Source organism: Daucus carota, chromosome 4 (assembly GCF_001625215.2).
Source record: "Daucus carota subsp. sativus chromosome 4, DH1 v3.0, whole genome shotgun sequence".
NCBI lineage: Eukaryota > Viridiplantae > Streptophyta > Magnoliopsida > Apiales > Apiaceae > Daucus > Daucus carota.
Window position 1 is genome coordinate 1,717,149 of NC_030384.2, and position 13,630 is coordinate 1,730,778.

The 13,630-nt window shown below is 36.2% G+C and overlaps 4 protein-coding genes across 4 annotated transcripts; all 4 read left to right on the forward strand.

Moving 5' to 3' along the window:
• Positions 1 to 613: 613 nt before the first annotated feature.
• LOC108223285 (uncharacterized) lies at positions 614 to 7,707 on the forward strand. The gene is made up of 18 exons (XM_064091533.1): positions 614 to 680; positions 787 to 858; positions 951 to 1,031; positions 1,131 to 1,244; positions 1,343 to 1,438; positions 1,515 to 1,583; positions 1,663 to 1,755; positions 1,884 to 1,991; positions 2,086 to 2,199; positions 2,294 to 2,385; positions 2,540 to 2,630; positions 2,722 to 2,778; positions 2,882 to 2,950; positions 3,024 to 3,950; positions 4,038 to 4,496; positions 4,590 to 4,830; positions 4,915 to 5,930; positions 6,084 to 7,707. The coding sequence occupies exons 1-18, from the start codon at positions 614 to 616 to the stop codon at positions 6,470 to 6,472; spliced, it is 4,155 nt and encodes a 1,384-aa protein (XP_063947603.1). The 3' UTR covers positions 6,473 to 7,707.
• On the forward strand, positions 6,488 to 7,723 carry LOC108223277 (uncharacterized). Its single transcript, XM_017397445.2, has 2 exons — positions 6,488 to 6,982; positions 7,094 to 7,723. Exons 1-2 carry the CDS (start codon positions 6,488 to 6,490, stop codon positions 7,721 to 7,723), a joined length of 1,125 nt encoding a protein of 374 aa, XP_017252934.2.
• Positions 7,724 to 8,275: 552 nt separating this feature from the next.
• On the forward strand, positions 8,276 to 10,484 carry LOC108223268 (replication protein A 70 kDa DNA-binding subunit B). The gene is made up of 10 exons (XM_017397435.2): positions 8,276 to 8,422; positions 8,515 to 8,794; positions 8,869 to 8,965; positions 9,058 to 9,179; positions 9,262 to 9,343; positions 9,433 to 9,520; positions 9,598 to 9,755; positions 9,836 to 9,956; positions 10,034 to 10,243; positions 10,341 to 10,484. Exons 1-10 carry the CDS (start codon positions 8,276 to 8,278, stop codon positions 10,482 to 10,484), a joined length of 1,449 nt encoding a protein of 482 aa, XP_017252924.2.
• Positions 10,485 to 11,047: 563 nt separating this feature from the next.
• LOC108223263 (uncharacterized) lies at positions 11,048 to 12,980 on the forward strand. The gene is made up of 9 exons (XM_017397429.2): positions 11,048 to 11,396; positions 11,488 to 11,590; positions 11,661 to 11,785; positions 11,870 to 11,951; positions 12,039 to 12,147; positions 12,231 to 12,382; positions 12,469 to 12,580; positions 12,645 to 12,845; positions 12,933 to 12,980. Exons 1-9 carry the CDS (start codon positions 11,048 to 11,050, stop codon positions 12,978 to 12,980), a joined length of 1,281 nt encoding a protein of 426 aa, XP_017252918.2.
• Positions 12,981 to 13,630: the final 650 nt, after the last annotated feature.

A 13,630-nucleotide genomic window follows, 5' to 3' on the forward strand; every position in this document is an offset into this window, starting at 1 on the left:
GTATATATATAAATATTATTAATTGTTTTATGAATTACTTGAATTATTATAGTTTCAAGTAAATTCCAATTAATAGTATATATATATATATATATATATATATCTATATAATAAATCCTGAATCCTATTACCAACATATTTACACCCCCTACCCTAAAACTTCATGCAAAATTACAAGTCTTGCCATTCGTTTTCAAAGCATGTATTACAAACAGTCAAGCTTCATTAAAGTTCCGACAGTACACGATTTGTCATATTGCGGCGTCCTTACCAACACATGTGCTGCCTGTCTGTGAATATCTGTATTAATTATATTAATTTTATGTAATCTTCCTCAATTGGAAGGACATTCAGCTGCTGGAGTTTCAAGTCCATTTTGTTTCTTTCTCAACTTCGTGGCTCTGCTGGCCACTACTCCTGAATCAAGCGATGGATTCAAATTTAGATCTCAATTCACTCTTCAGCAGCTGCAACATACGAACCCTAACCCTCCAAATTCAAATTCTCATCTCTCAAACTCTTTCTTATCTCTTGATTTTGCCGCGAATTTATGAGAGAGGTATGTATTTTCCTGCAATTTTTTCATGTATCTTCCCACTATTCAGGATAACAGATGCCTTCTCCGCTCTTGCAGGATAATTGGGATCATCTGAAGCTTGATAATTTTACCTCCTTGCAAGGTGATTGATACTTTTTTGTGTTCATATATTCTCCTGTGTTTATGGTTGTTACATTCATTTCTATTTATGTCGGGTTTTTTTTTCATTTATTACAACTGAGATGTAGACAGCCCAGTTCGAAGGAGAAGAAAGATTGATGGGTCGAACAGAACACATCAGGAGTCTTCAAATACACAGAGTAAGTTGTAACCCACACTGCTCCCATTTATTTGTTGATACATTGAGGAACTGTTGGAGATTTCATTGTTGCATTTTCTACCTTATTTTTAGGTGTATTTAATGGCAGTGCCACCCCCCCTCTACCCACATTGAACTCTAGACAAAAACTCTTTAACATAACAAATTTAGGCGGTACGCGCATTGTCATTTGAATTCATTTGTTGGTTGTAAAGATTGTAAAAGAAACAGAGTGAGTAAAGCAATTGTTGCATTTTGTACCTATTTTTGTAGGTGTGTTGAATGACAGTCCCACTTCTGTTGTTGGTAATTCAGTTGGATTCCATACTCCCCCTCTGTCCACATTCAACTCTAGACAACCGCTCTCGAACATAACAAATTTAGGCGGTATGTGCATTGTGTTTTAATTTTATGATTTTTAAGTTGGTCCGTAAATGAAATGGTGTGAGTAATGCAATTGTCAATTTTTCTACCTATTTTTCTAGGTGTATTCAATGGCAGTCCCACACATGGATTCTGTACTCCCCCGCTGCCCACTTTGAATTCTAGACAACCACTCTGCAATATAACAAATTTAGGAGGTATGCGCATTGTCTTTACCTATATTGCATGTCAAATGTATGTTTTAATTCTCTATTCTTTATGATAATAATGTAGTTCAAGCAACAACCCGTAGTACTACCAAATCCAGCAATACTCCCCAAGCTACACCCAATGATTCAACAGGTTCCAATGTTATAATCCTTTAATTTCATATAAGGAAATTCCATGTTTTACATCACCCTTTCTTCTTATGATAATGAAGACAACCGTAAAGGAAAACGTGTGAGCAAAGCAACAACCCACAGTACTACCGCATCCACCAATACTCCCCAAGCTACACCCAACGTTTCAACAGGTTCCGATATTACAATCCTTTAATTTCATTTATGATGCAGTTTTAATATCCAAAAATATATATGCTACTATGTTCTGCTGTATTCAAGATTTTCACAAAGCTTTGATGATTTTTTTGAAACTGCACAGTCCCATGTTCTGCTATATTCAAGAATTTGTTTGCTGCAACAAATAGTCCCCGTACCAGTGGCAGTGGTCGTTGTCCAGCCCCCCCTTCTGCAGCAAATAAGTCGGCAGGTATATTGCTTACCACATATTGTTGAGTACATGGATTATACTTTAGTGCTTCAATTACATATATCTAAAATGGTGGTGTATTGTGGTAAATTAGGTGGGTTAAATGTTACTCCCGGTTCTTTTGCTGCTGATACTGATGGATTTGATACCCCCCCGCTGCCTATGTACAATTCTAGACAACCACTATCTAATGTAACAAATTTATCTGGTAGGTTTTTGTATTAAATACTTTTTGTGGACCTTTTATTTTGATAATAAATAAGATATTACATGCTTATTGTATTCTGATGGTTATAATTTAGCCAACCGTACCAGACACAATGTGCGTAAAGCAGCAACAAGCAGCACAACAACATCCACCAGTACTCATGGATCAAAAAAAAAAAGACAACAGGTTGCAATATTAGAGTTTAAACTTAATATATTCTACCAGAAATCTAGCATATTTTACATAATTGATGAGCTTATCTATTTCCACAGTCCCGTGTTCTGATATATTCAAGAATCTATTTGCTCAAACAAATAGTCCCCACTCATGTACAACGCAGAATGAAAAAAACCGTTCTCTTGACACTACACAAGTACCCTGTTCACGGTTGTTTCACCCAACAGTTGACGACACCAATTATGAAGACATTGGTACTAACTCATATCCTTAAAAATCTGGTTATATCCTGGACATTTTCATTTAATCCAACATTAATCACTCTAATGTTTTAATTTATTTTAGAGAATTCCCATCTGACTGATATACCTTCTGAAGACGAAGAACCGCTGCCTGATGATTGTAAAACTTTTCCCCAATTTTTTTCTCTTCTGTTCTGATTATGCCTACCTAATGCTATCATCTTTTCCTCAACTGTTTTCAAATATATTCTTATGTTTTTTAGATGGCAGTGATGTAACTGAAGATTCATCAGAACCGGATCAGAATGAAGATGCTCATATTAGGCATCAAGGTAATTTATTCTTTTCCACTCTGCAATGATTCCTCTACAACATTTAGGAATTGAGGCTTCAAATTTTTTGCAGTGCCCACCGGCTATGCGTCTTTGGGACCTCCTACCGAGTGCTGTAACAAATGTCATGCCATTATGTGGAAAGAGGAGAGGGTGAATAAAAATGTTACAAAGGGTATTCCTAAGTTTAGCACATGTTGTGGACAAGGTACCATTAAACTTCCACCGACTCCACCTACTCCTGATTACCTCATGCATTTGTACACCGATAAAAACAAGTCAAAGCATTTTAAGCAGAATATCCGTCTATACAATGCAATGTTTTCGTTTACTTCTACTGGTGGAAAGGTTGACTACTCTATTAATCGTGGAAGAGCTCCTTATGTATATCGTCTCAATGGTCAAAATCACCATGTCTTTGGTACACTCATCCCTGATGATGGAAAAGATCCAAAGTTTTGCCAGCTTTATATATACGACACTGAACATGAGGTGCAGAATAGGATGAAATGGGTAAGGGTTGATGATGGTGAGCCTGTCAATTCTGAGATTGTTGAAGGCTTGATAAGGATGCTAGATGAAACTAATCAGCTGGTTAGGAAGTTTAGACAAGCCAGGGATCGCTTCAAAGAGCAGCCAATAAGGAATCTTAGAATAAAAATGAAAGTCTGTCGTTCGGAGAGTGGCCGTGAAAATAATATCGGCCCATCAGATGAGGTAGCTGCTGTTTTGGTTGGAGACATAAACACTACAGTTGGTGAAAGGGATATTATTATTGAGAAGACTCATATTGATCCTAATGTAAAAGTTTATGAACGTATCTGCTCTGTACACCCCTCACTTATGGCTCTTCAATACCCACTACTGTTTCCCATGGGTGAAGATGGTTACCATGATGAGATTCCATATGTTGATCCTGACAACCAGAACAAGAAGAAGAGGAAACGCATTACCATGAAAGAGTACTACTCTTACAAACTACAAGTTCGAAAAAATGAAGGTATTGCTGCTTATTTGGTTCTGCTTATGTTTTTTGTTCCTTTTTCTATCGTTTGAGAACATAATGAAATAATTTTCTGCTCAACAGGTCTTACAGTTCGTTTGGGTGGGCGTCTGTTCCAACAATATGTTGTAGATGCTTTCTCTACTGTAGAGCAGGCGCGTTTGTGGTGGCTACGTACTCATCAAAAGATTTTGCGCAGTAATTTGTATACGAATATTTCCAAGAAACTTCAAAAGGGAAATACTGACACTGCTAATGTTGGTAAAGGCTTCATTTTACCAGCTAATTTTTTGGGATCCAGGCGATATATGCAGCAGAATTTTCAAGACGCACTAGCTGTCTGCCGCGTCATAGGTCATCCGGATATTTTCCTCACAATGACTTGCAATGCTTTATGGGATGAAATTTTAGAAATGATGAAGCATCTACCCGGCTGCTCACCACAAAACTCTCCAGACATAATAGCAAGAGTATTTCACCAGAAGCTACAACAAATTGTAGATGACATTAAGAAGAAGAATTATTTTGGTACCTGCCTAGGAGGTACTATTTAATTTCGATTATGTTTTTTTTTAAATCTTCTATTTCCGTTCTCCAATTACTGACATTTATTTAATTTGTTAGTTATGTATGTAGTGGAGTTCCAAAAACGTGGTCTACCACATGTACATATGCTAATCTGGCTAAATTCAGACTCGAAGAAGAACTTGAGTACCAATGTCGACAATTATGTATCTGCCGAGATTCCAGATCCATTGAAAGATCCTGAAGGTTTCAATGCTGTCAGCAAATTCATGATCCATGGACCATGTGGTTTGCAGAACCCGAAATGTGCTTGCATGAAAAATTTTAAATGTACAAAGCATTTTCCGAAGAAGTAAGAGACTAACTTATATATACTTGCCATTATCTATCTATAAATCATCAATTGTGGAACCTAATATCCTATACTGTAATGCAGGTATAATGCCAGCACCATCTTTGATCAATCTGGTTTTCCCATTTACAAACGTAGGAACACTGGAATAAATGTCAAGAAGGGTCAGTTTTATCTTGACAACAGATGGGTTGTTCCATACAACCGAGATCTGTTAGTCAAGTATCAGTGCCACATGAATGTAGAAATCTGTTGTCATGCTAGGAGCTTAAAATATTTATTCAAATATTGCTTAAAAGGACATGATCGTGCCACGGTTGAAATTTCTTCTGAGAATGGTAATGCAACAGTTGGAGCTGATCAACCAGTTGATGAAATAAATGCATATTTTGATGGTCGGTATATTTGTGCGTGCGAGGCAGCTTACCGCATTTTTGGATATCCAATACACTACCGGTCCATATCTGTGCATCGTCTTTCATTCCACCTGCCTGGGGAACGTACGTGCACATTTACAGAAAATGATACTTTAGAGAAAGTTGCACGGAGGAATAGGCACAAGCGTTCACAGCTGGAAGCTTTCTTTCTACTTAACCAAACAGATCCATCTGCAAGAAAGTATACATATGATCAAATCCCAGAGCATTACGTATGGAATGAAGTAGATATGATATGGACAATGAGGAAGAAAGGAAGTCAAATTGGGAGATTGCTATATACACATCATAGTGCTGGTGAGATTTGGTACCTTCGTCTTTTGCTAACAAAGGTGTGCGGCCCAACCTCTTACAATCATTTGAAGACTGTCAATGGGAGATGCTACAATTCCTTCAAAGAAGCATGTTTAAATCTTGGTTTATTGGACGATGACAAAGAGTGGCATGAGGTAATAGAAGAGTGTGCTAAATCTGGGCTGCCTCCTCAAATCAGACAGCTCTTTGTCCATATTATTGTTAACTGTCAAGTTACTGACCTGCTAAATCTATGGCAACGACAATGGAAGTCCATGGCTGATGACATCTTGCTCCAACGTAGGAATTTATATGGCGAAGAACCTACAACCATTTCAGAGAAGCAACTACAATTCTATGTTCTTGCAGGTATTGTACATTCCTTCTTCTCACTATGAACCATTCACTGTTTGCAGGCCACTTCTTGATTATACAATAATTGCAACTACTTTCACATGGTTACTACATATTGTATAGTATTTCCATTAGATTGATGCTAAATATATATTTATTTTTTTGCAGAAATTGATAAGTTGCTCAAATCCATTGGTAAATCTATCAAACATTTTAGTCAATTGCCACAGCCTCCTTCATCCTACCTGCAAACTGGTCAGAATAATTTGGTACTAGAGGAAACAAGTTACAATCTTGAAAATATGGCAACTGAATTTGAAAGCCTATATCACAACTGTAATCCTGAACAAAAAGAGGTTTATAATGCTGTTCTCAGCTCAGTGGAGAAGAATGAAGGAGGTCTGTTTTTTGTATATGGTAGCGGAGGATGTGGTAAAACTTACGTTTGGAAAACATTGATTTACAAGCTGCGCTCACTTGGCAAAATTGTTTTACCGGTGGCTTCATCTGGAATTGCTGCCACCCTAATGCCAGGCGGACGCACTGCTCACTCATGATTCAAAATTCCTATAATGCTTGATGAGTACTCCTCTTGTGCGATAGCTCATGATTCTGATATAGCTGAGCTAATTAGAAATACAAGTCTAATCATATGGGATGAAGCACCTATGCAACATAGGTACGCATTTGAATGCCTCGACCGTTCTTTACGAGATATAATGAAATCTGTTGATCCAAACAGATATCAAATGCCATTCGGAGGGATTACAGTTCTCTTAGGCGGAGATTTTCGTCAGATCCTCCCAGTTATAAATTATGCCTCTCGTGGTGACATTGTTTCGGCGTGCATCACAAATTCATTGTTGTGGTATAATGCCAAAATTTATATTCTTCATCGTAATATGAGGCTCAATCAAGGCAACACTGCAGAGGAGGTTGAAGAATTGCGGACTTTTGCTGAATGGGTGTTGAAAATAGGTAATGGTACTCTGAAACCTCCTCAACAATCTCACATAACCTATGAAGAAGATGACATTCTTCTGCCTATCAATTTCTGTGATCCTGATGTACAGAATTCTGTTGAGAACATGATATAGTGGACTTATCCAGAATTGCTGGCAAATTACATGTCAGCTAGCTATATAAGTGAAAGAGCTATACTCACTCCTACAAACCAGGTAGTTGGTCATTTGAATTCTCAAATTGTTGAAAACCTGCCTGGTGAACAAAATACCTATTTTAGTGTAGATCGAGCTGAAGATTTCGGTGGCACTGCATCTGATTTTGGGTTTGCTTTTCCACCTGAGTACTTGAACGCTTTCAACATCTCTGGACTTCCTGCTCACGATTTGAAACTCAAAGTTGGTGCTGCTGTCATGCTAATGCGCAATCTCAATCAAACTCTTGGCCTGTGTAATGGTACCAGAATGATAGTGACAAAGTGTTTAAGAAATTGTGTTGAATGCGAGGTCATTTGTGGAGCTTTCGTTGGTTCAAGACATTTCATTCCTAGAATGGAGTTATGCCCGACTGATACCAAACTGCCTTTCAAGCTCATCAGGAAACAAATGCCACTTCAGATATGCTATTCCATGACCATCAACAAGTCACAAGGCCAGTCGCTTGCTAAAGTCGGATTATATTTGCCAAACCCCGTATTTACTCATGGCCAATACTATGTTGCTGTCAGTAGAGTTACTTCTCCTGGTGGACTTAAAGTCTTCATAAACTCTAGCAATGGCTCACCAACAAATGTAACTAAAAATGTTGTCTACAAGGAGATTTTTTATAATTTGCCATCTGCATAATTTTTTAGAGTATAAAATATTGGCCAGTAATGGCAAGCTTGGTTTTTTGTATCAACCTGAATATTGTTTGCTGATGTTTGAGATTGCTTTAATCAAATATATATGTTCTCTTTTGCATAAGGCAGTGCTCCTATTATTTGCAAGATATCATTGTTCTGTTATGGTGCATCGGTTCATTCAACTGATTATTGCGAAATCGATTCTTAATTTTACTTCCTATGTCTGCTTAATATTTTTTTTAATGACAACTTAGATTTTGCAATTATATGATATATTGGAGATGCAGTTTAAGCAAGATCCAATGATATATTGGAACTGAAGTTTAAGCTTCGAATGAAAACAAAAAACATATCACATTGTACAGATGATAATAGGACAATGAATTTTTTATAGTACTCATATTGGCCCACTTATCCTCAGCATGTACCCTGTTTTTTTGCTTTTGTTTTCATCCACACATTCAGATCTACACATAATATCTTCTCCATCAGTTTCCAGAAGTACCAAACCAAATCTCAGCACTACCAAGCCATTCTTTTCCAGCTGCAAGAGATGTTTAACCAATTTCATAGCTTGCTTGAGATTGGAACTGAGCGTAGCGAGTGGTCGATTTCTGTTAGAGTTCAAGCACTATGGAAAAGTATCAACCGTACCACCAACGAATTCAGAGGATACAATATGGTCTTGACAGATGTCCAGGTATTAATACTTCTTTCTATATAGGCTACCTGCTAACAATTAATGAGTTTTACCTACATTCATGAGTACTCATTTGATGTTTCCGTGGTCAGGGTTGTCGAATTCATGCTTTTATTATGGACAAAGTAAGTGACAAGTTTGAAAGTTTAATAGAGGAAGGTGATGTCTACCATATCTCCAATTTTAAAGTCAAAAAATATGAAGGCAAGGAACAGAACAGAGTTGTTAGGAATGAGAAACACATATTCTTTGACTACCAAACTAAACTTAAGAAGATGACTGAGGAGCTGTTTACAATTCCACCTTATGCATTTGATTTTTTTCCTTTGCAAGAAATGGAGAAGATTTTCAATGACAACTATTTCTTAGTTGGTAATACCGATATCTTTTTAATATATGAGCTACTTTTTCTGTTAGTTTGTAAATATATTGTTTCTTTACTGTAGATGTCATTGGGAAATTAGAGCAATCTGCTCTCTCAACTTATGTTTCAAAGGAGGACAGCAAAAAAACCAATGTCAAATTTAAAATCTTTGATGGCAGGTATTATATTAAACCCACTTTAAGTGCCGAGTAGAGTATTTATTTTAAAACTCTCTTCATATATATACTGATGTATCGCATGAATTAATTAGTGCTCAGATGAATGTGACATTCTTCAATCTATTTGGTGAAAGTTTTGAGAAAGCTTTGAAAGCAATGGCAGAAGCAGAGGTTGTTATTGTTATAGCCTGTGCTAAAGTTAATAAATATGAAGGTGAGTTTGCATAGGGCATTGTCTACAACTACCCTACATTAATTTAGCAGAACTCTAATTTTGTGTAGTCTATTGGAAATAGGTGAACTCTACTTGACCAACTACCCTGCAACAAGGTTCTATCTTAATCCTAAACATTACAGCCTCATAGAATTTGAGAACAGGTAGAAAGAATTGTTGTGTTCTTCAAATAATAAACAATAGGGTAAACATTCAATAACAGTTGTAGCTAATGTAAATAATACATTTGTAGTATTACAAGGAAGAAGGCTGAAGAACAGTTGCTATCTAAGATGTTTACTATTGCTGAGATTAAAAACTTAACTGATACCCACATTCAGGTATGTAGTCAGATCTTTATATGTGGAATTACAGAATAATTTGCAAATATTAACAAATTTTTTCTAATGTTAAACAGAAGGATGTTCGTTGTTCTGTTAAAGTGAAAAAGGTTGAGGAACAATATAATTGGTATGAAAATTGTTGCCCTGGTTGTGGTGAAGAGGTTAATAAGGTGGAGGGTAGGTTTAGATGCACAGCTGAATGTAAGAGGAATATACCGTGGCCAGACAAGAGGTGATTATGCTGAAATTAGCGTTATATAAAAAGACAATTAATTTGTTAGCGCTGATTTATATTTTGTTTCCTTCAACTAGGTTTCGTTTGACGACGGTTTGTTCTGATGCTTCTGGGATTCTAGCTATTATTTTCCCAGACGACGAAATCCAACGTATCATTGGCAAAGAAGTATTTGATATTGAGAATGATGAATCACAGGTTCTACTTAGAGAATATATTTGCTTTAAAGAATAAACTTGAAATATCAAAGCTGATTTGTTGTTTTCATTGCTTAGGTTGGTGCTGACGGTTCTACTTTCCCTCCTTTGCTAAAACAATTTGAGAAGAGAGATTATATTGTCACAATTACCATTTCTGCTTTGAATATCAACAAAACGTGCAAGGTTTACAAAGCAAAGAAGCTTGATAATCCTGAAGAGAACTTGGGTGAAAATGAACCTGCAGAGTTAAAATCTGCGGAAACAGTTGACCATACTATGGAAACGGTAGGTTATGAATTTAGCCGAATTAGCTTTCATCAAAACAATTGCTTTCAAATTGACTTTTATTAACTTCATCTGGTTTAATATATGGTCAAATCAGGTATCCGAAACTGTTGCTGAACCCAGAACATCCTCTCCACCAACTGAGAAGTCCTCCAACAGGCCCAGAGGCATCAAGAACAAAATTCCCGTTAAATGTGGGATCTTGGCTGAAACACCTAACACTAAGATGAAGAAATCCTAATATTGCAAGTAGGAAAACGTTTTTTGTTGTTGTTAAGTTGAATTTTCAAATTCATTTACTTATCATATCAGAACAAAATCTCCTTGCAGGATTGGCAGGATAGCTACCTCTTTTGTTGTCTACTCCAGAATGCTTAGAATAGGAACTGCAAACATTTAATCTTTTGTGCTCAGTTGATATAAGTATCTAAATATCAGTAATAGCTGTACCTCTTGAAACAGCTGTACTATTTCTTATGTTCAGAACATTTGCTGCACTATTTGAACAGCTACAACATTTATTTATGAAGCATCTACCAAAGCAATTAAGCAATCAGCTTTTTTGAGCATATACTCTTATTCAGTCTATAAAAACAACCCGTTGTAAAACCTTAGCAACATAGCTCAGCTAAAACATAAAAACAATAACATGTCTTCCAAAAAATGCGATTCTTTCAAAGATGTAAACAAAGTGCGCTATGATTAGAAAGTCACAGCTAGGGTCATGAATTTATGGAGAGGAGTGTCTACGAAAGGAGAACCGTTTACTAGCTTCAATCTATTACTTCTTGATAATAAGGTAACATGTGTAACATTTTGATGTGTTTAATGTTTGTGAATTATTCTAAATATGCTCATGTTTTTCGAAATCAGCGTTGTCGTGTTCATGCCTTTGTTCCTGGGAGCGTGGCTGCTAGCTTAGAGCCAATATTAGAAATAGGAAAAATATACCTCTTCAACAACTTCACCGCCAAGGATTACAAGGCAGATGAAAAGTTCAGGCCAGTACACAAAACTTGGCAAATTGTTCTAGGACAAGAGACAAAAATCACCAGTTTAGATGAGAACGAGGTAGCCATTGACAAAGCTGCATTTGATTTTTACGATCTGGCTGATCTTAAAGACTTGGCAAATCAATCAACCTATTTAACTGGTACTTACAACTCCTCATAACATGGAGCTATACACCATTGCCGAATAAATTCATTGATTTTTGCTTTCATATTGTCTAATCCATTCCTCAGATGTCATTGGAGTTGTGCATGAACGTGAAATACAACTAGGAGACATTAAAAATCGATTTGGTGTCCAGCAACGCCAAATAAAAATAACTATCACAGATGGAAGGTATTTTAATTATATGTCTAGCACTTTTTTTACATAATTGTTTCTGATATTCTTTCTTGCATTTTACAAGGAGAATGGTGAAGGTCACTTTCTGGGACGATTTTGCTCAATTATTTGCTGATGCAGTGAAGAAGAATACTTTTGAGTACCCTCTAATTCTCATTGTGTGTTGTGGCAGAGCACAAGAGTGGCAGAGTATGCATTGTTCCATGTTCTAATTTCATTTTTAGACTCATTTCATATGGTAATATAACATTGATTCAATTTGAAATTTTGTAGAACAAATAAACATCACAAATGTAACTGCAACTACCTTCTACATAAACTGCAATCACAGCAGTGTCGCACACATGAGGAAAATGTATGAAACCTATCTTACATCTAAGTATTATATTTACTTCGCATGATTTGGTTCTGCTAACATACTGTATTTAACCAATGTCGCAAGGCTAAGCCAACCTGAGTTCGAGGAATACAACAAATCAGTTCCAAAATGGAAACCCATCCAGATGCTAAGCATAAACCAAATCAAAAATGTCAAAGCGGATGACTCTGAGGTGAAAAATATGTTTATGTAGTTCGTTCTGTCTTAAATATGTCAATTACCATCATGTAAATGACTAACAATAAAAAACTACAGACTGAAGTTCTATGCAAGGTGATTATTGACAAAGTCATGCAGGATACATGGTACAAAGATATATGTACATCATGCTATAGCAAGCTTCAGGTTGTAGGCTATGAAATGAACTGTCTGACCTGTCCTAGAACTGTTCCTTATGCAGACAAGTGGTACTATACTCTCTATTGCATGTTGTCATCTATATAGATTTAGTTTATTTTAGACATTTAGTTTATTTGGTTATTTTTTCACATAGGTTTGAGATTTGCTGCATGGCTTCTGATGCAACTGGTAGCATACCAATTATGTTGGACAACTTCTCAGCTATGAAATGTTTTGGAAAAAGAGCTTACGATGTCTACAATAAGGTATGGACTGAACTACTGTACATACGAAATGTTTACATTTTGACTGCCTCATGCATGATTGCAGGGAAATGAAGTCTTTCCAGATATAATTAAATCACTTGAGAAAAAACTTTACACTGTGAAGATCCTGATTACCATCCACAATATTACTGGTAGGAACAAGGTTTACACTGTTAAGGATATGGTTCCTGGACACATCCTAAAAACAGAAGCATCAGAGAGTGAAGACACTACACCTAAACCAGTACAAGAATCTTTTGCTGAGGTGAAAATCTAAAACCAATTGAATGAACATAGATTTTTCATTGTAACTCTATATATTGATGCTAACAATATCCTATTTGGCAAACAGCCTTCCAGTTCAAGCTATCACCTGGACTCTGTTTCAGAAAACATCTGAGTGCTATCTACTTCCAATCTATCAAATTGGTACACCTACTTTGTCTAATTATTTAGTGATCCGTCTACCTAAATTTGTAGTTCTTTTTATTACCTAAATTTGTAGTGCTTATTATTACCTAAATTGGTGCCCTACCTAAACTGTATGTCTAATTGTTATGACAAATATTAACTAATTTACATGCATTTTGTCCAACATCATGATCAAGTGTGAGCATGATATAAGTATAAGCTAATATAAATTACAGTACTTCATCAGATTATAGAAATTACCAGAAAAACATATAAATATAAAAGTTGAAGCATCATCAAAAGTCAAAAGCCTAAGAGAACAGATATTACAGTACTTCATCATGAAGTATTTTACGGATAAAAATACATAGAGTTATTTAATAGTTAAGCCTTACGTGACAGTGGACAAGAAGTCTTCAAGCCTTCCACAAGAGATCATTTCAGCCATCAAACTTTAAAACTTGAATACTAAATTGATCATAACATTGCATTGGGCATTGAAAAAGACAAATATCTCCAATTTCCAACCCCAAATCATCACGCAGTCTTTGCCATCCGTCTACAATAGCACAATAGTTGTGGCCGTCCCTGTTACGTGTTACAAGCCTCCAACGACAGCTTCCTGAATAGATGTTAATG

Excerpts from the sequence above, each read along its gene's own strand:
- LOC108223285 (XM_064091533.1), top strand. The coding sequence starts at position 614 with ATGCCTTCTCCGCTCTTGCAGGATAATTGGGATCATCTGAAGCTTGAT. Across the intron at positions 2,200-2,293 it reads TAATGTAACAAATTTATCTG|CCAACCGTACCAGACACAAT; the intron begins GTAGGTTTTTGT and ends GTTATAATTTAG. Across the intron at positions 4,831-4,914 it reads ACAAAGCATTTTCCGAAGAA|GTATAATGCCAGCACCATCT; the intron begins GTAAGAGACTAA and ends ACTGTAATGCAG.
- LOC108223277 (XM_017397445.2), top strand. The coding sequence starts at position 6,488 with ATGCTTGATGAGTACTCCTCTTGTGCGATAGCTCATGATTCTGATATA. Across the intron at positions 6,983-7,093 it reads TCAATTTCTGTGATCCTGAT|GTAGTTGGTCATTTGAATTC; the intron begins GTACAGAATTCT and ends CCTACAAACCAG.
- LOC108223268 (XM_017397435.2), top strand. The coding sequence starts at position 8,276 with ATGTTTAACCAATTTCATAGCTTGCTTGAGATTGGAACTGAGCGTAGC. Across the intron at positions 8,423-8,514 it reads TGGTCTTGACAGATGTCCAG|GGTTGTCGAATTCATGCTTT; the intron begins GTATTAATACTT and ends TTCCGTGGTCAG. Across the intron at positions 9,957-10,033 it reads TTGAGAATGATGAATCACAG|GTTGGTGCTGACGGTTCTAC; the intron begins GTTCTACTTAGA and ends TTCATTGCTTAG.
- LOC108223263 (XM_017397429.2), top strand. The coding sequence starts at position 11,048 with ATGTGTAACATTTTGATGTGTTTAATGTTTGTGAATTATTCTAAATAT. Across the intron at positions 11,952-12,038 it reads GTCGCACACATGAGGAAAAT|GCTAAGCCAACCTGAGTTCG; the intron begins GTATGAAACCTA and ends CAATGTCGCAAG. Across the intron at positions 12,383-12,468 it reads GTTCCTTATGCAGACAAGTG|GTTTGAGATTTGCTGCATGG; the intron begins GTACTATACTCT and ends TTTTTCACATAG.